At 42.1% G+C, this 23,637-nt stretch overlaps 1 protein-coding gene, 1 long non-coding RNA gene and 1 pseudogene across 3 annotated transcripts in view; 2 read left to right on the top strand and 1 right to left on the bottom strand.

Moving 5' to 3' along the window:
- The window catches only part of LOC139704696 (uncharacterized), an 84,144-nt gene extending 76,775 nt beyond the window's left edge, over positions 1-7,369 (top strand). Inside the window, exons 2-3 of the long non-coding RNA XR_011706618.1 lie at positions 6,753-6,875; positions 7,313-7,369. This is a non-coding gene — a long non-coding RNA (uncharacterized lncRNA). The remainder of the gene's footprint in view (positions 1-6,752; positions 6,876-7,312) is intronic.
- The window catches only part of Susd6 (sushi domain containing 6), a 105,293-nt gene that overhangs the window by 34,139 nt on the left and 47,517 nt on the right, over positions 1-23,637 (bottom strand). For both annotated transcript variants that reach the window (XM_027929452.3, XM_071607926.1), the window contains one exon: positions 20,657-20,858. In XM_027929452.3, coding sequence (XP_027785253.1) covers positions 20,657-20,777 — 121 coding nt within the window. In that variant the 5' untranslated portion in view covers positions 20,778-20,858. The remainder of the gene's footprint in view (positions 1-20,656; positions 20,859-23,637) is intronic.
- LOC114088093 (cyclic GMP-AMP synthase-like) overlaps positions 23,027-23,637 on the top strand; it is a 48,257-nt pseudogene continuing 47,646 nt past the window's right edge.

The following is a 23,637-nucleotide window of genomic DNA, read 5'->3' on the forward strand; positions in this document are numbered from 1 at the left end:
TATTATAAGGATAGGCTCTAGAGTGTTTTTTGAGAAAGCATAAAATTTTAAAATTATTCCTGGGCTGGGGGTGTAACTCAGAGGGTAGAGACCTTGCCTAGCTTGCAGGCTCCGGGATCAATCCTCAGTAACACACATACACAAACTATTCCTAGTGGCTGAAGGGCCTGAGAAATGGCAGGTGCCAACCATAAAAAATGCATTCTAACATTTCTCAAGAAAAATATAAAAGCCAGAGGCAGTGGCACACATCTGTAATTCGGGAGGATGAGGCAGTAGGATTTAAGTTCAAAGCCAGCCTCAGCAACTTAGTAAGTCCCTGTCTCAAAATAAAAAAATAAAAAAGGTCTGGGATGTGGTGGTTAAGTGCCTCTGGGTTTAATCCCTGGTACCAAAAAAAAAAAAAAAAGAAGAAGAAGAAGAAGAAAGAAAAGATAAAAACCAGTCTTTATGAATTTGGGATAGGAATGTTTTAAAGGAGACAAAAAAATATTAATAAAATTAACAATGCAAAACAGCAGTGGTGAAAAACACTTTGTTCTCAGGATTTTTTTTTTTTTTTAATCTTTACTTATTTTTATGTGGTACTGAGGATTGAATCCAGTGCCTCACACATGTGAGGCGGTAGACACTGAACTACAGCCCCAGCCTTTCAGGGTTCTTTAAACTATTAAAAATTATAAATTCGCAGCACTGTGAAAAAATATTTATGTGTATCTTTTTTATAGATGCCAACTGGGCACAGTGACACACCCTAGTAATCCCAATGACTCAGAATGCTAAGACAGGAAGATTGCAAGTTCGAGGCCAGTCTGAGCAATTTAGCAACACTGTTGCAAAATAAAAAGTGAAAAAGGCTGGGGATGTACCTCAGTGGTAAAGCACCCCTGGATCAAATCCCTAGTACCAAGAAGAAAAAGAAAAAGAAAAATATCCCAGTTGTGGTAGTATGTGCTATAGTCCCAGCTACTTGGGAGATTGAGGCAGGAGAAATGCTTGAGCCAGGACCTCGAAGTCAGCCTATACAATTCAGCGAGACTGTCTCTTTAAATTCATTAACATTAGAGAGATCATGACATCATACAGCCTCTGTAAATTAAATAAAACAAATCATAAAAGAAAAAGTGAAAAAATGGGCAAACAGTATCTTAATGTCAATAAGAAAATTGTTTGAACCCTGTTAATGCCTTGAAAGGATCTTAGGGACCACTGAGAACCACTGTCATAAAAAAAGTTAGTCTACAAATTGGGAAGAGATAACCAATGAAATACAAAATTAAAGCTCCATGGAGATTTCATTTCCTGTCCATCAGACAGGAAAAAATCCATATCTAATAATACCAGCTGCCAACAAAAAGCATGTGGAGAAATAAGAATTTCTTAAACATCAGTAGTAGTGTAAGTTGGTACAACTACTTTGGGGAGCTATTTGGCATAAATGCAAAAAAGTTGAAATTGTGCATTTCCAACAACCCAGCAACTCTGTTGCTAAGGATATATGCCACAGGAGTTCCGTACACATGATTATGACACATGTACAGGCTGTTCTTTGCAGCATTTCTGGTAACGGTGAAAAACTGGAGTCACCTATATAGCCACCAATGAGAATGATTATATCATAATATATAATTGTAAGTTATAATTTATAACTAGGAACTATAATTAAATATATGTATGTATGTATGTGTGTGTGTGTGTGTGTGTGCGCACATAGGTTTTTTGGGTTTTTTTTGAGGTACCAGGGATTGAACTCAGGAGTGCTTAGCCTTTGAGCCACATCCCAGCCCTTTCTTATATTTAATTTTGAGACAGGTCTTGCTAACATTGCTCAGGTAAGTTACTGAGGCTGGCTTTGAACTTGCAATCCTCCTGCCTCAGCCTCCCATGCTACTAGGATTACAGGTATATGCCACCGCACCTAGCTTAAATATAGTTTCAATATTATAATTATATAATAAATAATCAATGGAATGCTGCACTCTTTGTTAAATAAACATTTAACATGGCCAAATCTCAAAAACAATGTTGAGTGAAAAGGATCTATGGAAGGTCACTACATTTTAAAACATGTATATTTTAAGTATGCAAAAATATAGAAACACAATTGGAAGGATGCATATCAACTTAGGATATTGGTTATTTGTGAAGGAAAAGATCTGAAACAAATATGGCAAAATATTAAATCTGGGTGGCAAATATTCAGGTATGATTATATGGGTCTGTTGACTTTTTGGGGGGGGTACCAGGGATTAAACCCAGGGCACTTAACTACTGAGCTACATTCCCAGCCCTTTTTATATTTTATTTAGAGAGAGGGTCTTGCTGAGTTGCTTAGGGCCTTGCTAAGTTGCTAAGGCTGGCTTTGAACTCGAAATCTTCCTGTCTCAGCCTCCCAAGCCACTGGGAGTACAGGTGTGTGCCACTACATCCAGCTTGTTGTCTTTTTTTTCTTTGAGACAGGGTCTTGGCTCTTTTGCTGCAGCTAGCCCCAATATTCTAGACTCAAATTATCCTCAGCTTCCCTAGTGCTGGGACTACAGGCATTGCCACTGTGCCAAACTCTAATCTGTATATTTTAAAAATGTTTTTCATAAAAAAAAACTGAAATTGAAGTGACATTTAAAGTGATTATTACTTAAACTATGCTACACATTTAAGTGTTCTTTTCATCTATGTTATTTTACAATGCCCCCCAAACTAAGGCAAATCGTTTCTTAACAACGTAATTTGTTACACTGGAGTTGTGGCTCAGTGGTAGAGTGCTTGCCTAGCATGGGCGAGGCCCTGGATTTGATCCTCAGCACCACATAAAAATAAATAAATTAATTAAAGATATTGTGTCCAACTACAACTAAAAAAAAAAAAACATATTTGGTAACTTGGTAATCATTTTCTAATCTTGACAACCACCCTAGATCCTACTTGGTCTCAAAATACAGACAGAAAAACTGAAATTCATCAAGGCTGCTAAATGTTATAGATAGACCTGTTTTTACCCACTCACTTGCCCCCTCTCCAAACACACTCATCTGAAAGCTAAGCCAACAAACAGTATCTGTAAAAAACACTTTTTTAAACTGCTGGAATAACATAAGTAATTTTGAGCAGGCCACAACTTTGTCCAAAGGCACTCAGCTTCAATGGCTTCACCACCAACCTTCAAGTCAAGTTGGCAGTCAGACTGACCTGGCTTGTCAGTCAACTTAACATATATCCTTTATTACCCACTCCTGCTTTCCTCCTTGGTTTCACCATAAACCCAATCAGGACTCAGAAGCAGGACTTCTGTGGTAAACTCGAATCCTAATCCCTAATGCTTCCTGTAACATGAAAGGCACCAGAATGCCCTTGGATTACAGTGTGTCTCAGCATGGACCACCTTCACCATCTGCCACGTAACTATGGGAACAGTTGATTGAACAAACAGTTTCTGCCTTTGAAAGGAACAAATGAAATCTGTACACCTGGTTTCTTCTACTTAGAACTGAGGTGCTAGGAGGCTTTCATAATATTAAAAAACTTTGAAAGAATGCAGATTGCTGGTGTACCCCAGATCTACTGAATGGTTCTTCATGGGCATAAGGTATGAGAATCAGATTTTAAAAGCACAGTAAAGCAAGTGTGGTAGAGCACACCTGTACAATCCCAGCAATGGGAAGGCTGAGGTAGGAGGATCACAAGTTGGAGGCCAGCCTCAACAACTTAGCAAGGCCCTAAATTAGTGAGACACTGTCTCAAAAAAAGTGTGGGGGGTGGGTACGGGCTGGGGATATGGTTCAATAGTTAAGCACCCCTGGGTTCAATTGCCAGTACCTAAAAAAATAAATAAATAAAGGCAAGATGGAGAGGCATCACCCTAAAGAGAATGGTCTTATAAGTGTGATAAAAGAACCAAACCTCAGTACCTTTTCTGTACCCAATTAAATACTAACCAAAACTTTCCTTCCTAGTTCTCCCTTGTTTGTTTTTTTCAGATCAGGCCCAAATTTTAAGTCTCAGCTCTTCTGGAAGCCTTCCCTAGATAGAAGTCATTCAGTACCTACCAACTTACAGGGTACTAAAATGTACAGTCTTTGAACCCCCCATTCTTTAGACTGTAAATCCTTCCTTTTTGGCAAAGGGCCTAGTGCATACATAATGGAGTTCTTAACACTTAAGTGGCTGAAACAATTCTATAGACAATGGCATGGGAAGTCAGTGTTAAAAACAAACCAAACCAACTGAACAACATAGTACCAAAAGTATTTGATTTGCAACAGAAGGACCTAGGTTCCTGTTCTAGTTTTGTCAACTGTCAATGTCAATTACATCCTGTCAATTGTCACTGGTTAGCAATCACAACCATTATTATCTGTTATTTCTCAGGCTTCAAGAGATGGTTCATATTATTTATTCCTTTTTAGAGTCAAGAAAGGAAAAAAACACAAGAAAACAAGAGTTGCAACCATGAATCACAGAAAGACAGCCCAGGGACAACAAGGCCCAGGTCTCTGTGTAGTTACTGCTCTACTGGAAGCTCACCTGCTTAGGCCTTTGCATTCCTACCCAGGCCCAGAGGAGGTACTAGGGGCATACTTAGTACCAGCGTACTAAGTGACAGGGAAACCCTGGATGATCTATAATACTGGGTGAGAAATACAGGGGGTGAAGCTGGCACAATGGCACACATTTGCAATCTCAGCTACTTGGGAAGTTGAGGCAGGAAGATCAAAAGTTCATGCAATTTAGCAAAACCTTGACTCAAAATAAAAAATAATAAAGGGCTGAGTTTGTAACTCAGTGGTAGAGCAACCCTAGTTTCATCCCTAATACCTCCCTCCCCACCAAAAAAGGGTGATGCAAAGCTTGCACATATACTACACGGAACAAGAAAGAGTTTTCACACCCCTGTCACCACTTCTCAAGCATACCAAGAACCAAGCAATAGTACAGGAAGGAGCAAGGCAAGTAAGACTGAGAACCCAGGTGGGCATGAACTTAAGCACAGGAACAGTCTCAGCTACTGGAAATACTGCCGAAGCCAGACATTAAAATCGGCTTCAAACCATTCTGCAGTAAATGAAGCAGCAGAGTGCAATATCCAGCTCTCTCAGATTAAAGCACAGTGGTGGGGGAAGTAAAGAACAGTTAGGATTTCAAATTACTGCTAACAGGAGGGTGTTCATGAGGAAGGAAATTAATGGAATCATCAAAAGGCCCATGCTTTTACTTAAAATGAATTAAAACAATCTCAGTCTTTCCCTGTTTCAACAAAGATCTCAAACTAGTCACTGCTTGAGCTGCCTCAAAGCTGCCCAGGCTGGATCAGAGAGGCTAAGTGACAATTAATGATGACTGGGAGATTTTCCTTTTGCCCCCTCAGACACAGGCAAGAAAGACAAGGCCAGACAATGGTTCTGAGGCAGAGCCTGCTAATTCCCTCCAAGCGAGGAGTCCTTTAGCTTGCCAGTACAAACACTGTCAGGTTCTAGCAGGAAATAAACGCAGAAAATGGGATCAAACTTGACTTGCAGAACAGGAAACTCTCCCAGAACAAAACATTCTGTAACTCACAGCTACCCTGGATGAAGTGGGCAGGAAAGAGAAGGGAAAGAAGACTGAGGGACCCTTTACACCGGTGGCTTACACAGGGGTCTTTGGTTATCAAAGATTGCATGCCTCAATCCCTAACACACTCCACACACTTGGCCAGCTCTGCCAGAATGCTGAAGAATTAAGATGAGTGCAGAGGAAGGAGAAGCGGGTAAGGATGAACAGGAGGAGGCAGCAGAAAACAACTGGACCAAGTTACAAAGGGAGAAAGTAGTGCAGGAAGAAAAGGAGGTACTTGGATACAAGCCCCTATTCTGTCATGGCATACCAAGAGCCAAACTATGCCAGGCAGCAGAGACTGTGAAACAGGTCCTGGGCATCCTGAACAGCCTGTGTAGCCTTGCAGTAAGTGATGATCATCTTGAATAAAGGGGCAGGGATGTGACAGAGGCAGGTATTAGGAAAGCAGCACAAGTAGTTTCACAATTGGCAAGCCAGTCTTTGGATAGAATTCTGATTTGGTACTGCTTACCAACAGTTCTCACAGAAAAAATTAAAAAATTAGAAGCAAGTCACAGGCAACCTGACCCTGTGAGGGGAAAAACCGTCCTAGTATTACAGGGCCCAGAGGATCATCACTCCTGAGCAAAGTGAGGAACTTACTGGAGGTAGTGCTGGGGCTGATGCCTAGGATCCCACCTCAGGCTCTTGCTGTTCTTCATACCACAGAGACAAAGCTGAGAAAAGGCTCCCTAAAATACAGTCTTTTAGAGCTCACTGCTGCCAAAGAGGTAAGTAGAGGGAGGAAATGCCCAAGGTGACCTAGCTAGCCCAGGAGCTGATCATGTCTGGCTCTTTTCTCTAGGATAGTCTGCAAAGACTAAATCACCCTGAAAAGGTAAGAGATTGATCTTCCAGATTCCTGCTTAATCATTTAGCCTTTTTCCAGTTTTAAAATTAGGTTGGTCCACTTGCAGCTTCCTATTCTGAACCACCTCTCTCTTCACTGAGTTTAAGATTCCACCACTCTGTCCCACCTTATCAAAATTTATTCTGAAAAAGGTCAGACAGGTTTGTGTAAATCATGAATTCTGTAAATTGGTGGTTATTAAAGTGTGGTCTCCAGACTGCAACAGCTGTTGCTGCATTTCTATTGACTTCTCTACTGAGTTTTTAGTAGAAGAACACAGTAGAAATGTAAATATTCAAACCTCATTCAGATCTCTAGAATTTTAAGCCTGGGAGCTCGCATAGCTGCCACTGGAGGAAGAAACAGCTTCCTGACTCAGCACATCCTCCGCCTACTTCCAGGCTTCAAGACCTGGTTCAAGAAAGCACTCAAGGTAACAATGGAACTGCTCTTTAAACCTTGACTAGAGGCTAAAAAACATGGGCTTAGGGGAAAGTCCTGACGACCCCAAAGGACCTCACCTGGTTATGTGAGCAAAACAGGACTCTCCACTAACTCTAGGCTAGTTAGACTAACCTCCAGAAGAATCACAGGTAAGCTGATGGGCTTAGGAAGTTTGGCATGAGGTTCCTCTCCCTAAATCCCATCCTGTCAAGCTGGGCTATGTACTTGTTCTACAGCAAAATTAGCTTGGACCAGACCCTCAGGGAGGTTACTGCACACATTCCCATGGGATTTCACCACTGAATCTGCTCCGGGTCCCCTGACATGTCCAGTTTAACAGAGCAGAATTAAGAAATATGCCAGGGCCCTATTTGCTCCTCTATTCTTTTTCCCATAACAACTTTTCTTGGCCTTCTGCTTTTCCAGCCCATGGCAGGTCTCATTCCCAATAGGATCTCTGTAGTTTCTCAGAGGAGAATGAACATCAGTCTTCCAGGTGGGTCACTAAAACCCCTGATTATGACACCCTTGTCTGACATGACCAATTATTCATGAAGAAAATTTTCTTTTTATGATCCCTCCCTTTCTCCTCTTGTCTTCTTTATTCCCAGAAATAAGGAAATCATCACATTTAGAAATCTAAACTCCAGATATAGACTTCATATATTTGGGATGCAAACTCAAGATCTGGGGCTGTGCTGGAAAATTTAGTCTAATCTTGTATACAAAGGGGACAACTGAATGCCAGCATCCCACTCAAGAATGGATGGTGGATTAATCAGTTAATGTTAACTAAGTGCTTTGAGTAACTCAGAAAAGAGATGTTGATATTAAAAAAATTACAATAATCCCTTCCATTGGAATATACTTTCACTGATTGTTCAATCAACACTTTTATATATATTGTCTCACTTAATCCCATTATTCACAATCTTTGCCATTCCTGCAAAGCCAAGGCCTGCCATTACTGACATCCAATTCTCTGAATGCCATAAAGTGGCTAGTCAAACTGCAAAGCCTCTAAACTGCCTAACAACAAGATACAGAGAACAACAGAGCAAAGAATGGATTCCTTTGCGAAAGCCACTCTAAAGAAATCTGAGACCCATCTCTGTTGGAACTCACAACTGTTCTTTGCACCACCACCCCCAAACACATCAAATCACAGACAGTTCTCACTCCAGTTTCTCCAATCACCCCACCTTCTCCAATTACCCCAGCAGATCCATGAACCCTGGAATCTGGCCACACAGCCCCGACACCAGCTGCTCCTCCACTCTTCTCCCTTCCCCAATCAATTAAGAACCTCCCACGCCCTCCAGCCTCCCCATGGAATTCCTGACGCCAACTAATAACCACAGGGGACCCTGCAGAGTGGGTCAGGGAAATAAGAAGCCCTTGTCAAACATGTCTCCCACAGATTGGCTGGGCAAAATATGTGGGCTCTGGCTGCCTGTCCAGCCTCTCCCCTCAAACACACTGGAAGGACCACCTCACCAGCCTGTCATTTCCTGTCCTATGGGCAAATAGGAGGCTGACTGCTATTGGCATCCCCATCTTCTCCCACAACTTGTACTTAAAATTAACATCCTCCCCTAACACCTTTGACTTCCCTGTTTAGATGCATTTAACCCCTTGATTCATTAACTAGTGTTTGTTTTGCTTTCATCTTTTGATCCTTGGATACTCCAGCAGAGCTTGTTCTTCCTCCTCCTCCTCAACTCTGACAATTTAGCTGTGAGGAGGACCTGCCTCCCATTAGCAGAATCCCACCTTTATAGATGCTTCCCCAAACTGTGCCTCTGGTGATGTTCAGCCTAAATCCCTGAGTTCCCAGGCTAAGGCTAGACTTCATTTTTCTTTTTTGGAAACACCAGCTTCTGAACACACTCCCCCAAAGTGGAGGAGACCACACATTCATTCACAGAGCAAGGGGAAATCAGTTAGAGGATACAGTATACTAGATTCCCAAAGTTTCAACGCAAGTGTATGGCAAGTTCCAAGGGAAGGAGAGAGGTCACTAAACTAACTCTCCTCTCTCTGCTCTAAGCCCCACACAAGAATAGTGATGAGTATTGCAACACTTGACCTTCACCACAACCCTGTGTGGTACATATGTTACCATCCCACTGTTACAGATATGAAGATTGAGGACATATAGTTTGGGGGACTAGCTTAAAATTACACAACACACTCATGGCAGAACTAGGACTCAGACCAGGCCATCTGGCCCAAGAGACTGCATTCTTAATCTTCCTGTGCCATCTTGTGGCCCCTGACCACTAACTCCTTCTAACTCCTACCTGCTTTCAAATCTTGGTATAGACTTCTCTCCTTTGAAAAAGCCTTTCATTACCATCCCAATCTGAGTCAAGAGCCCTCTTACCTTTATTCCAGAACAGGAAAATGACTTCCCTGACCATAGCAGGTAGCACATGGAACCGCCATAGTTCTAGCAACAGCACAAATTCAGCACTCAGCAGGAGCTCACCAAGCACTTGTGCTGCACGATGAGCTCTGCCTTCCTTCCAAAGCAGACAAAACATGGCTCCCGCCTGTCACTGCCTTTCTCTCACAGGCCGATGAAGGTGGGATGTGCGGGCAAATATATATGTGATAATTTCTGTCCATAGCCAGTCTAGTACTTTGTCCCCAGAAAGCCCTCCCTGTCATTACATACCTTCTACTGCCCTCTCTACTCACCTTATGTCATCACACACTTGCTGAAAGACTTAATGCTAATTATGAAAACACCAAACCCAATTGTCTCACAGTGACCCTGGCAACTCTGGGTCATTAGAGTTTGCAGTAAGTTTATAAGGTTTGTATTTCATGGTTTGCAGGACAAAGGACTCAGGATTCCCAACACTGCAATTCCCCAAAGTCTTAGCAAGTTGCCCAATCCCCTCAAATCAAAAAGAGTCAAGATTCTAGGCATTAGAATTCTGCCAGGAAAACCTCTAGGACATCCTCCCAAGAGAAAGGATCAGGACTAGGACTTCCTGTTAATTCCATTCAAAAAAGTACAACAGAAGCCTACTCTCCTTTCTTCAATCCTGTTAACCACAGTGTTAAAGACAGGGGTGAATCTCACAGAGGAGTTGATTCAGAAATAGGCTGAAGGATACAAAGAAGTATGAAAGAAGTGGGAGGAAGTAGGGTTCTAGTTATAGGAAGAACATGGTAAGAACAGGCTTGAAGTTGCTAATGTTCAAGGAAAGGGGAATGAGTCCCCTTAGTCTTGACCATTAGGAACACAGGGAGAGGGTACTGTAGTTACAAAAGCAGTGGGTGAGGAAGTGAAGCCAAACCTATTCCAGCTGCTTCCCCAGTCCCTCTCCAACATGAGGATATGGTCAGAGCCAGCACGGCTTTAACCTATCCTCCACCTGACCTTCACTGCACTGGCAATAAAGGCCCTTCTTCTCTCATCACCAAACAGGGCCCATGCTGGGTCCTAAGATCCTCACCCAGGCTCTGTGATAAAGTTATCACGCTCTGTGCTAAATTCTGTCAGCCTGCCTAGGTCCTCTCCTTTTCCCTAGAAAAGCCCCATCTCCTTCATCCCTGTAGTATGAAGACATTTCATATGCTTCTTAATTCTGAGAAGGGTGGGAACAGGATTTCATCAGGAGCCATAAATCAACAAGCAGACCCAGGCTGGTCCTGCTTCTCCTCACACAGAGGATGAGACATATTTCTGCATACTCCTTCTATGGTGTAACCCCACCTATGGTACACTTTCCTCAGGACATGCCTGCCTGGTTCACCTGGGATGATTACTGGCCTGGCAGCAAAGGAGCTACTTTGTTTTGGCCTTCAGTGAGCTTATGGGCAAACCTATACAGAACCAAAAGTAAAAAGCAAGAACCAAGAACAAAGACTAAGAGTAGGGTGTAGAGAAGACCTTGAAGCTCAGAGACCAAAAGGATCTCCTGTGGGATGGGGGTGTAATAAAGCAGAGAGCCACACAGCCCACTGGAGTCTCCAGCTAATTTCAAATGCTACATATCAGCACATCTGAACGACTGCATATAGTCATCAAGGAGCTTTAGGGGGAATGCACTGGCTCAAGACATTACTGCATCTTTTGCAATTGCCCTCCAAAGTAGTAAGATCAACTGGGAAGAAGACAGAACCAAGGCTTTTCTCCTGCTAGCCCACAAATCTCTCTGGGCCTAGTCCCACACTCAGGAAACACAGACAGGCTCTCTCATGCCCACCAGTCCAATCTGCAACAATCTCAATGTTTCTCTTGTGCCTTCCACAATTCCAGAGTCAACAAGGCCAAACTGACAGAACTCAAAGCCAGTGACAATAAACATACAGGTCTGGACCTCTCTGGAGGAGACATGTCCACTATAGGCGAAGAACTGATATGGCCCTTTGTATTTCATAGAATGTCACTTGTTACTCAGCATAACAAAGGCTGCAGAAGAATTATTTTCTAATCCTGACTGCACTTAGCTATATCTTCCTGAAACCCATTTTGCACTCCCAACCCTATGAGAGTTGCAATGACAAAAATATTTTCATGAATTTAAAAAGGAAAAAAAAAAGGGGGGGCTTTGCAAAGAAGAAATCTTGAAGAGAATCTGTTTATTGTCCCAAATTTTTGAATGCTTAAACAACTGTACTTTCAAAGATTTGGCTACTAGCAAAGCTAACAAGTCAAACAAAAGGAAGATTTCCATTTCTGGAGATACCAATGAATCAAGGTAGAAAAGGGCTCTTAAAAGAAGAAATATTACTATAGCTAAGTAGCAAGAGGCAACCAGGGAAGCCAAGGATGCAGTGGCACACACCTGTAACCCTAGCAGCTCAGGAGGCTGAGTCAGGAAGACCGAGTTCAAAGCCAGCACCAGCAATTTAACAAGGCCCTAAGCAACTTAGTGAGATCCTTTTTCTAAATAAAAAATAAAAAAGGGCTGGGATGTGGCTCAGTAGTTAAGTGCACCTGGGTTCAATCCCCAGTACCAAAAAAGGGGTGCAGCCAAATGGAGGCAGCATAAGAGATTTCTTTTTAAATTCCAATGTTGTATTCTACCAGATGTGTTTTCAAGTCTTTAAAAATGAAATCCTCCAATTACATCACTTTGCTAATGAAATAAATGTCCTTAAAAAAAAAAAAAAAAAAACAGGCTCCTGGCATTCTCAAATTTATTATCTAAGGTTTCAAAAAGTGACTCCCACCAGCTCTGTGGTACAAGCCTGTAATCTCAGCTACTCAGGAGGCTCAGGCAGGAGGATAGCAAGTTTGAGGTCAGCATGGGCCACTTAGACCCTGTTTCAAAATAATAAAGGGCTGCAAGTATAGCTCAGTGGTAGAGCACTTGCCTAGTATGCACAAGGTCCTGAGTTCAATCCCTAGTTCTTCAAAAAAGAAAGAAGATTTCCAAAGTTCCTAACCAACAGCAGCCCTGAAATGCTAAAAAAATCTCTCAAAAGAGAATGGCTTACTGTGAGACCACTTAGTGGACATCAAAGCATCAATATCTCAAAGGCACATTACCCACTCTTTTGTACTTGTGGTCATGTGTAGAATGTCTACATGTAGAATTTGAGAATTTAGAAAATCCAGGAAGCCACAGAAATACCAATCTAACTCTACTCAGTACTGTACTGAAGACTAAATCAGATAATCCAAGAGATACAGAAGGAACAAGGAGCATCTTCTAATCCTGCATTTGTCTGAATCAATTAACTGTGGCATCATCAAAGCAAGAAGTATAGCATAGTATCATCTGATGCTAGACAGAATCTGATCTTCCAATATGAAATTACTTCTCTGTGCACCAGGCAATGTTCCAAGAATCTTATTTAATCCTAAAAAAAAAAAACCCTTATCAAGTTGGCACTATTACATTCCCATTTGAGGAAACAGTGTGTGGTCAGGAAAGCTAACCAAATTAACAGAAGTAGCAAGAAATAGAGGCAATACTCAAACCCAGACAGCCTGGCTCTGGAGTCCATGCCTTTTTTTTTTTTTTTTTGGTACTAGGGATTGAACCCACGGGCATTCTACCACTGAACTAAATCTCCAGCCCTTTTTATTTTTCATTGTGAGACAGGGTCTCCCTAAGTTGCCAAGGCTGATCTCAAATTTGAAATACTTCTGCCTCAGCCTCCCAAATCATTGGGATTACAGGCATGTGCCAGTATGCACAACTGGAGCCCGTGCTTTTAATCACACTATGCTGCCTCTTTAAAAAAAAAAAAATCAAGGCAGGGAGGTAAAGCATAATAAGAGCTATATTGAGCTACATTTAGTAATCTCAGTGGTTCCACAGAAGCTGTAGGTGACATTTGCTTATTTGAAAGTGTATATGAATTGGATCCTATTCTACTAGGCAAGAGACAGCTATGTGAAGAAAAATTCTAGGGACAATCCTATAAAAAAAGTTAAATAATTTCACCCTCATCTTCCAATTAGTTCAGATTTCCATATGTTAAACTGGCTTAGGGTAAGGTCAATGAGGTCGACAACCAGAGCACCCCTCATTCACACTGACTCCCCAAAAAGATTGTCTTTCAAAGGTGCCAAAAACATATCTTGGAGAAAAGACATGCTTCTTAACAAATGATGCTGGAAAACTGGATAGCTAGATACAGAAAAATGAAGTTAGAACTTTCTTTCTCTCCCTGCACAAAACTCAAATCAAAATGGATCAAAGACTCAGGAATTAGACCAGAAACTTTATAACTATTAGATAAAACATAGGGTCAACACTCTATCATGTAAGTTCTGGCACTGAACTTAACAAGATCCCCAAGTGCAAGAAATAAAACCAAGAATCAATAAGTGGGATGCCATCAAACTTCAGCACAGAAAAGGAAATAAGAACTAAAAAACTTAGCACACATGTGTGCACACACACACAAAATAATAATAATCCAATCAATAAATGGGAAAGACAACTAAACAAACTTCTCAAAAGAAGGAACACAAATGGCTAACAAATATATGAAAAAATGTTCAACATCTCTAGCAATCAGGGAATGCAGATCAAAACTTAAGCGTTCATCTCACTCCAATGAAAATGGCAGTGACCAAGAATATGTACAGTAATAAATGCTGAAAAGATTGTTGGGAAAAATGTACATTTGTATATTGTTGGTGGGACTGCAGACTAGTATGACCACTCTGGAAAGCAGTATGAAGATTCCTCAAAAAACTAGGGAACCACCATATTACCCAGCTATCCCATTCCTTGGTATTTTCCCCAAAGATCTAAAATCAGCATATTACAACAACACAGCTACATCAATTTTTATAATAACACAATTCACAATAGCTAAATTATGGAAATCAACCCAGATGCCCATCAATAGACGAATGGAGAAAACTGTGGTATACATATACAATGGATTCCTACTCAGCCATTAAAAAGAATGAAATTATGGCATTTGCTGGTAAATGGATGTAAATAGAGAATGGCACGTTAAATGAAATAAGCCAAACTCAAGAAACTTAAAGATAGAATGTTTTTTTTCTCATAGGCAGAAGGCTAAAGTAAAAAAAGGAAAGGGGGAAACGAATAGAATAATCATCAAATATAAATTAATACATGAGCAAAAAGAAGTCAAGCAGAGTAGAGAAAGAGGAATGGGGGAGGGGAGGGAGGATGAGAAGGAAAATGGGGGAATCGTGAGCTGAAACTGATTTTCATGCATGTATGAGTTTGTTAGGATGAATCCAATGAAGCTCTAACAACAAAAAGAAAAAGAAAAGGTTGTTTTTAAATGCTGCTGTCTCTCTGGGCCCCAAAGCTAAACATAAGACTGGCCAAGGTCACTTCTAATCTGGCCATAGTCCTGGCAACCAGCCATACCAGTGCAGGGCCACCTGGAATGGGAGAGCTGTTTAGGCTCACACTTCTGAGTGACACTGCAGAATGGAATCTTCTAGTGGTAAGAGTTAATGCAAAGAGTTCATCTGGAAACCTACCTAGAGTACCAACCCTAATTTTTTATTAGCAGCACCCAGTGAATCTCTTTTGCTGGAAGAGTTAGACAGGTAAGAATAATATCCAAGTTGGCAGGTTAGACTAGGGTAATGAAACACCACTTCTCCAAATTTGTGTTTGATGAGGGGTTTAACCCCAATGAGACCCAAGTAAGTGTGGAGTTTCATAGATTCTGAGGCTCTTTTGTTAGAAAGTTACTGTCAAGGGCAGTACCATGTACTTGTAATGTACTGCAATTAGTCTGCTGAAGGTAACTTCTCAATGTTTTTCGTGACATCAGGGTTCAACAAGCCCTATAATGACACATCCAGCCTCCTACCACAATCCCCAAGTCTTTTTATAGTCACAGGTTAATTATCCCATGAAGAGATTACATCACTTTGGTCAGCCGGGTTTGCAGCTGACAGGAAGATGCTCTGCAGATGTTTTGGGAACTACATCCTCATTTAGCAAACACTTTGCTATAGTCCCTATTGTTCCTTTCTAAGAATAGAAGTGCCTTGGCAAACCTTGTGCCCGAAGTGGAACCAAACAACCAAGGGCTATTGTGGATGAGAACAGAAATAACTAGAGAAAGAAACATGGTAACCCAGGGATGACTCCTATATATTTTTTTAACCGTGAGGAAAGAATGCAGGGTTTTTGTTGTTGTTGTTGTTCTTGTTGTTTGTTTGTTTTGTTTTTTGGTTATTTGGGGGTTTTTTTGTTTTGTTTTTGGCAGTACTATGGATTGAACCCAGGGGTGCTCTACCACTAAGCCCTTTCTGTTTTTAACTTTGAGACAGGGTTTCACTAAGTTGCTGACAATCTCACTAAATTGTCCAGGCTGGCCTTGACTTATGGATCCTCCTGCCTCAGTTTCCCAAGTAGCTGGAATTATAGACATGAGCTATCACATCCAGCTCAGACAGGGTCTTTTTCCTCTGTCAGAATAATCCTCTGAAGGCAGGGCTGAGCACTTCAATCAGGAAACAGATGCCTGCCATTCGGCACATATAGTATGGTTCCAGCAAAGATAATGAGCAGCAGAGTAAGATACAGGTCATAAACCCCAGCCAGCCCTACCACTTACAATGATATTCCAAGTAAACAATCTAACATCTCTGCCTCAGTTTCTCTTTTGTAAAATGTCTCATGACCACCTAGCCTATGTGTTCTAAGAGCTTACATCAGGGCAATAGTACAGAACCTAACACCTAAGTGATGGCTACACATGTGAGTTTCTCATCTGTCTTGCCCCCACAGTTCAGTGTATATCACCTGACTCCAGGTCCCTTCACAGATGGTGAGGAGAGCCATGATGTCCACCAGTATTTCTCTGCCATGGTAATGCTGAGGGTGAAAACCACATCATCTCACAAAGAACCTGGTTCTCATGATTTTCCATCTTCAAATAAAACTAAGTGACTGGCCTTTTCATTTTGTTGTGCAGAAATGAATACTGATGCTTTCCCTTGATATTTAACATGGCCCAATGTGTCATGGCTACATTTTAATGGGGGAGAAAAATCAGAAACAAAGAAAATATTGAGTTTTTTCAGTAAATATGTTTGGGAAAGAGAGAATGCAAAGCAAAAGCTTTTTATGTGAGTCAGCGGGCCTGCTGGATTGAGATCATCAAGCTATGCAAACATGAGCTTTATGGAAGGCAAAGGGGATTCCTGAAATAATCAACTTTCCTCACTGGTCAAATTTGACACCTGCTCCTAAATTCCTTACCCTCAACCCAAATAGTGACTCTGCATATTCAGTTGTGCGTTTTTTTGGTTTTTTTTTTTGTATCGGGGGAGTGAATCCTGGGGTGCTCAACACTGAGCCACATTCCTAGCCCTTTTCTGTATTTTATTTAGAGACAGGGTCTCACTGAGTTACTAAAGGCCTCACTAAGTTGCTGAGACTGGCTTTGAACTTGCAATCCTCTTGCCTCAGCCTCCTGAGTAATCCTGGGATTACAGGCGTATGCCACCATGCCTGGCTCAGTTGTGTTTTTATGACAGGAAAGGACGTCATCTGCATGAAGGCTCCTGAACTATGTGACTCAACAATAGGTCACATACCAACTCTGTTGTTGTTATTTGGGAATTACATTGCATGTTTTACATGCCAAATACCCTCCAATCATTTTTATTAAACTGTGCAACAACATTCTTAAGGATGGATCATTGTTTCTATTTTGTAAGAAGCATGAAAAGGTCAAGTGATTCACCTAAGGTTATAGCAGGTAAAGGAGCTGTGAGACATGGGAGAGGCTGCTACACAGCTAGGATCCTAGTCCCTCCCCAGTCCAAGAAAGGCAAGTTGTGTAGCATGTGCATACATCTATTTTTAATTCTTGTTTCTTCCCACTGCATGGTGTGACTGGATGTGAAAAATAAGATATATTTCCTTTGCCACTAAAAAGGAATCTTCAAGAATTTTCCCCATTTAAAGGAAAGACCAACAGAAAAACTGGACCTCTGGTCAATGCCTCTAACACCTTCTCTGCTACAACTCTCAATCCTAAATTGTAGATAAGACAAAATAGTATGGAAACTGGTCCTGCAATATGAGCTGTTTCTACCCCAGAACTCTCAAAATGCCCTTAACACATAATTCTTTTCTATTCAACCTGAGATTAATACCATGACTGGAGCATGACTGTGCTATTTATGATCAGAGACTTGTGGGCAAGTTGCCACCATGAGGAGGTCCATTAACCTATGGTCCTTTGGAATTCTCAAAATGAGCATGGATATGAGCACATTTAGGGTCTACCAAAGCTCACTAGGGAAGAAGGCTAAGTATTTTACAAGCACCCCATGTAAAATGTTTCTGGAGTTGTGCACACTAATGCAGCTACTCAGGAGGCTGAGGCAGGAGGATCACAAATTCAAGACCAGCCCGGCCAACTTGGCAAGACCCTGTCTCAAAAATAAAATTGAAAATATAAAAAGGGCTGGGGACATAGCTCAGTGGTAGAAAACTATTGGGTTCAATCCCCAGTACTAAGGGGGAAAAAAAATGTTTCCCAGAATGGGCATTCAAGAGTAGCTAAAGGAACAGGTAAGAAACACAGGAAGGGGAAGAAGGGGCATTTCCTGAATGCAACTGCTTTTCCTTGGCTTTCCAGTATCTGAGAGTCTTGCTTTCCTGGCAAACTTGCTTGGCATGCTGCTTGTGGCAGACCCAGTCATACAGCTGTGCTCTGAGTTTTAGGCCAAGGGTGGGCACCTCCCTCCCCCAGAAGTCATTCCAGAGACAGAGGAAAACATTGGCAGCAACTTCAAGCACTAGATCTAAGTAATAGTGAAACCTCTCTCCCTACCTATACCTTGCTTTGAGGAGCAGAAAAAACTTGGGGCTTGGGTGTCAGGGCAGGGGGGTATTCTTTTCAATAGGGAAGGGGTAAGAAAACAACAGAGCCTATTTTCCCATCCTGGTCTGAGCCCACACTACAAACACACATTTTTCCACACTGGAGAATAATAATCCCTTTATCCAGCCAGTCTGGAACCTGATAATTGATTGCAGACCTTGGGTGGAAAGTGGGAAGGTGTGGGTAGATGGAAAATGGGGTGGGAAATGGAAGAAGTGAAGCATGGAGCCAATAAAAAGGAGGGTAGGGGTAGGTGGGATGGCTTAATAAAGCTAAAGAAGCTCAAGACTTCTGACATTCTGCCACTAATACTGCTCCCTAACATTCCAGGGCAGTTTTCCCAGAGGAGCTCTGGAAGAGGAGGATTGCAGTAGTGTGCCAGGCACTAAGTCAGGTTCTGTCATGGCCCTACCGAGAGCTATAAGAATCTAGGCAAGTGCATAACCTCTGAAGCACAACTTGGCCCTGTCAAGTCCTTCCTGCTCCGAAAGTCATTCCATTCATGCACATATCTATTGAGCATCATTTGTTCTGAGATGGTTAGGGATGGGGAGTACCTCTTTTATTAAAAACCAAATATTTTAAAGCCTGAATATTTAACGTTTTGTAGGCCACATGGTCTTTGTCACACCTAGTCTACTTTGCCACTGTAGCACAAAAGCAGACACAGACAATGTATTCATGAATGAGCATTACTATGTTCCAAACTGTATTTACAAACACTAAAATTTGAATTTCATCTAATTTTACATGTCATGAAATACTATTATTCTTATTTTTTCCCACCAGTAAAAGCAGATGCAGGGCAAGCTTTGGCTGTGGTCCGTAGTTATTAACTTTTCTTCTCCAGAGATATAGAAGTGAGTACAAGACACTTTGTGGTTCTATAATTACCATGATTAGAGGATTCCTCTAGCTTTGGAGTAACCCAATAAATGTAGGCCCTGCTTCGTTTTATTACACACTAGTATAGTCTGGTCTTATGTCCCTTTGAAACCGCGATGCCCATACTATGGGGTCCCAACCATCATGGCCCTGGGGGTTGTGCCAGGGTTCCTCATGGATAGAGACTAAAGGTTTGGATTTGGTGTCAGAATGGCGTGGAAGGAGAGGCAGCAGAAAAGGAAATGTATACATGTGTGGTGTATACATGGGAAGGCTACAATAAAACAACAACAACAAAAATATTTCTTCAAATAATTCAGAAGAAAAAAAATAAGATTTAGATGAGCTTACCCCATTATCTGTTATGTGTTGGGTAAATGGATGACAGAAGTTAATAGAAAGGTAAGAAAAGACAGCAGTACACTATAGGGACTCTATACAACGTGTAACTGCCCTGCCACCCATTCCAGAACCTAATCTACAAGATCCCTAGTGTTTTCCTGGGGAAACTCTGATGAACCAGTCATATAAGTCTTTCTAAGGAAGTCTGTTAGGGGCACCATTACTACTGAGCTCAGTGATAACATTAGGACTCACAGATACAGAGGAAGGTTCTGGAACATCCCCCAGAAGCCTTCTGGACACACTGGAAAATGTCCTCTCTGAAAAGGATGCCAAGTCTGGAGGACCACACAAAGAGAAGCTAGAAGGGTCTTTTGACCATCCTCAAAGGCAACAAGGACCTTTTAAAAACTCAAAAGAGCTCACTGCTATATTTCTAACCTCTGTTAGGGACTCTCTAGCTCACCATCTTCAAACAGAAAGTCCTTAGAATCATGAATATAGACTGTGGGAGCTAGAAGAGACCTTCATGTAACAGATGGAGAAATTGAGTCACAGAATGGTTAAGTGGCTTGCCCAAGATTACAATGTTTGCAGTCAGTTACCAGGTCCTACTCTGACTAAATCACAATACCTCAACTATGCACTCACTCCAAGAAAAAGGAAAGAAAGACAACAAACCAAAAGAGTGAACCATCACTATGTGCTTATTATGTTATCCTAGCAATCTTTACAACTACACTGTGAAGTAGTAACTATTATTGTCCCATTACAGCTGAGGAGGTTTGTAGCTCACAGCAGCAAAGCAACTTGCTCAGCATCACAGAGCAAGCTAGAAATGAGCTCTGAAGATTGGCAGTCTGATATGAAAGCCTGCCTCCTTGCCTGGACATCAGACCCTGGGTCCTACACCTCTATCCTGCCTGATGATAACAACAGCTGGGCAGAGGGGAGGTAATGTTATCACCAGCAGTTTCTCCACACCACCTCCTGCTGCTGGTTCACTAGTCCCGAAGAAGGACTGGTTCCTTGCTATACACCATAGCACAAAAGCCCACAACTCCCAAGAAAAGTAAAGAAAAAAAAGAAAAAGAAAAAAGAAAAGCCCCGAACTCCCTACTCTCCCTGAAACTGCCTGCCAAGAGAGTACCCCAGGTTCCATAAGAAACAATGGTATGAAGTCTTTTCCCTCCCACACACAGAAGGCAGGTCGGAACTTACCAGAGGCAAAACCGTCTCCAAGCAGGGTGCTAAAGATCACCAGTGGAAGGAACACTCCATGTCCCACGAAGGCCACGGCAAATGCTGAGGTGCTCTTTGGTGCTATCCTGCCATGGCACATCTTTTATCCGTCCAAGTGTTTTTAAAAGAAAAAATTTAAAATTCCAGAAGAATTCTAATGCCAGTCAGGGAGTAAATTCACCTATAGCAAATAAACAAAAAACAAGGACTTGGATAAAGTGAAAATTTCTGCCATTAAGTTAGAAGCAAGCACATACAAATCACATACAAATAATCACATACAATCTAAAAGAATCCTAACCACTGAATCCCTGCTGCCTGAAGAGAACAGTATAAAAGAAGCTTTTCCATGCCTGGAAACACTAAGGCCTGTACACTAACTGTTGTCAACATCCCATTCTGGAGCCAGATTCTTGTGATAGGGCTAGGAGACAGCTCCAGCTCACCTGGACATCCCTCAGGCACAGTGTGGCTTCCAGACTGCCAGGCCCTGCCCCACCACAAGCCTCTGAGACTCCAGCAGAAAGGCAGCTGTTGACACAGAGAGGCTACACCTGTTAGGCTCTGTCTTTGCCACCTGGACTCAGAACAAGTTCAACTAATCAAAAGGGAAAAGACAGGGGGAGCGCACGCGCACATCTTCTTAAAGAGAAAAATATACCACCTAGAGAAGGAATGCAGCAGTAGTAGCCAAGGCCCCACCTGTCTGCTAACCTGCCAGAGGCAGGAGGAACCCCTGAGGATCTGACTCAACAGCCATGAATCTCAAAAATGGCTAATTAATCAAGACTCACCTAATACACTTATGACCAGAGAGACCACAGTCTGTTGGCTGTCCTTGAAAGTGATACGGGGTGGAAAATAGGCTATAGTTGCTAATTAGCCTTGCTACCTACTTTGGTTCAGAGAGACTCCAAAAGAGGAGAAACCAATATCTTTAAAAAATAAAAACAGAGTAAAGACTTTTAATGGTTATTTCCTACATTCCTTCAAGGAAGAAGCTGGGTTGATGATATATTACAATGTGGGCCCACTATATTTTAGTTAACTTATATTCAATTTCATTTGCCAGCTACTCATATATTCTAGTTTTAATAGGTACTCCAAATAATAAGATTATACTTCCTTTAAAAAAAAAATTCACACATTTCCTTCTCTAGTAATAAGGCTGTATGTGCATATAAATAAGAGAGCCTGTCATTCACAGCCCTAATAAAGGACACATCTGAGATGCTGTCTGAGCTATGAAGCAGACCTGATCTTAATTCCACACCCAAAGCCTTGACTCAGATCTATGCTCCTTGTAGGGAAGGCAACTATAAACAGTAACATGAGTTCTCTCAGTTCAGGGGAGAACAGTTATCAGCATATTCAAAATAAGCATTAGCCAGGGATTAAGAACAGAGCTGGCCAGGCATGGTGGCACACACCTGTGATCTCATTAGTGAGGGAGGCCAAGACAGAAGGTTCATGAGTTTAAATCCAGTCTCAGCAACTTAGTAAGGCCCTAGGCAACTTAGTGAGACCCTGTTTCAAAATACAATACAAAAAAGGACTCAATGGTTAAGTGCCCCTGGGTTCAATCCCTGGTAACAAAACAAAAATAAAAACAAAAAAAACCTGAGCTAGCCACTGGTCCTCCTTCCATTCCTGCTGAAAACTTAACCACAACATCTTCATCTCTTGCTTTTACCCAGACTCCAACTTGATGAGCCTTTAAAGTTATAGACAGGTGGTTAGTGAAGTGATCTGTGGTACAGTCTGTGAGTGACTCAAATAATACACAAAACTATGCATGTGTAAATGTGTGGAATGTGTGTACATTTATGTAGTTTAGAATGGCAGAACCAGAAGGCTTCGATTCAAATCTGTTTCCTCTACTGTGACCTTGTACCCAAGTCACAGAACCTCAGTTATTCTCAGTTTCCATATCTGGGAATGGGGACTGAAATCATACTGAATTCATAGGGTTGATGTAAGAATTAGGTTCAAAGTGCTTGGTAAAGTGCCTATCCTGTTCTAAGTCCTCAGTAACCCCTGGCTGCTGTTTTATTACATCACCAACAAGATGGGAGTGGCAAGGAAGTTTGAGCTCATCAAGCCCACCTTCTTATTGACAGATGTCCAAACCAAAGTCCAAAGATGTTAAAGATGTGCCTAGGGCTCCAACTGGCTAGTGACAGGTTGGCAATGTGCCCCACCGTGTTGCCTTTTCAGATGCAGTCACACTAGGTAATCCTATGAGACAGTCATCATCTCCTCAAGGTAACAATCTGTGGATCATCAAGAATGCTATCTTTCCGTGCCATGTCACGTCACAGCACATATTTAAGGGTTGAGTGGATGATCATGTACAAGGTGGTGGTTGAGTGTTCGGTGCACAAGTGCAGGCAATCAGTAAAGACTACTCAGAGGAGGGGATACTGAGTCTACATGTGTAGGATGTGTCTAGTAGGAAAAAAAAGGAGAAAAGAGGAGGTGGGATCAAAAACAAGTGGATCAGGTGAGCACGTGGCTCCATGTGACCTCCAGGTGTGGGTTTCCCCTAAGTGCTAGTTCCCAGGCCACAGACGCTGTGTTTGCGCCACATTTTAAAGTTTCATTTCTATCTGTCATCACAAGTTCCTCCTCCTGTGGCCTTTTCCCCAGTCAACTCTTCTTTCTAGCAACAGCACTAGCCATGGACCCCCTATTCGGATAAGGCCACTCAGAGAACTTCGAAAGGGGGAGCTGCCACCCCCAAGGTTTCAGAGAAAGGTACAAGGGTCACCCTGACAGAGCCCTACCAGTGTCCTCTACTCCCCAGGCCGCCCAGCCCAACGTGGCAAAGAGCAGCTCAGTCCGGGAGTCGCAGTGCTTACAGACCAAGAGCACTGCAGGAACGTGCGCCAAGAGCCGGTTCTAAAAAGGCATCTCTGCGTGAAAGGTGCACCACCCCCAGGCTTTAGTAGAGCCAAGCT

The sequence above is a fragment of the Marmota flaviventris genome, chromosome 2 (genome assembly GCF_047511675.1).
Source record: "Marmota flaviventris isolate mMarFla1 chromosome 2, mMarFla1.hap1, whole genome shotgun sequence".
Lineage (NCBI taxonomy): Eukaryota > Metazoa > Chordata > Mammalia > Rodentia > Sciuridae > Marmota > Marmota flaviventris.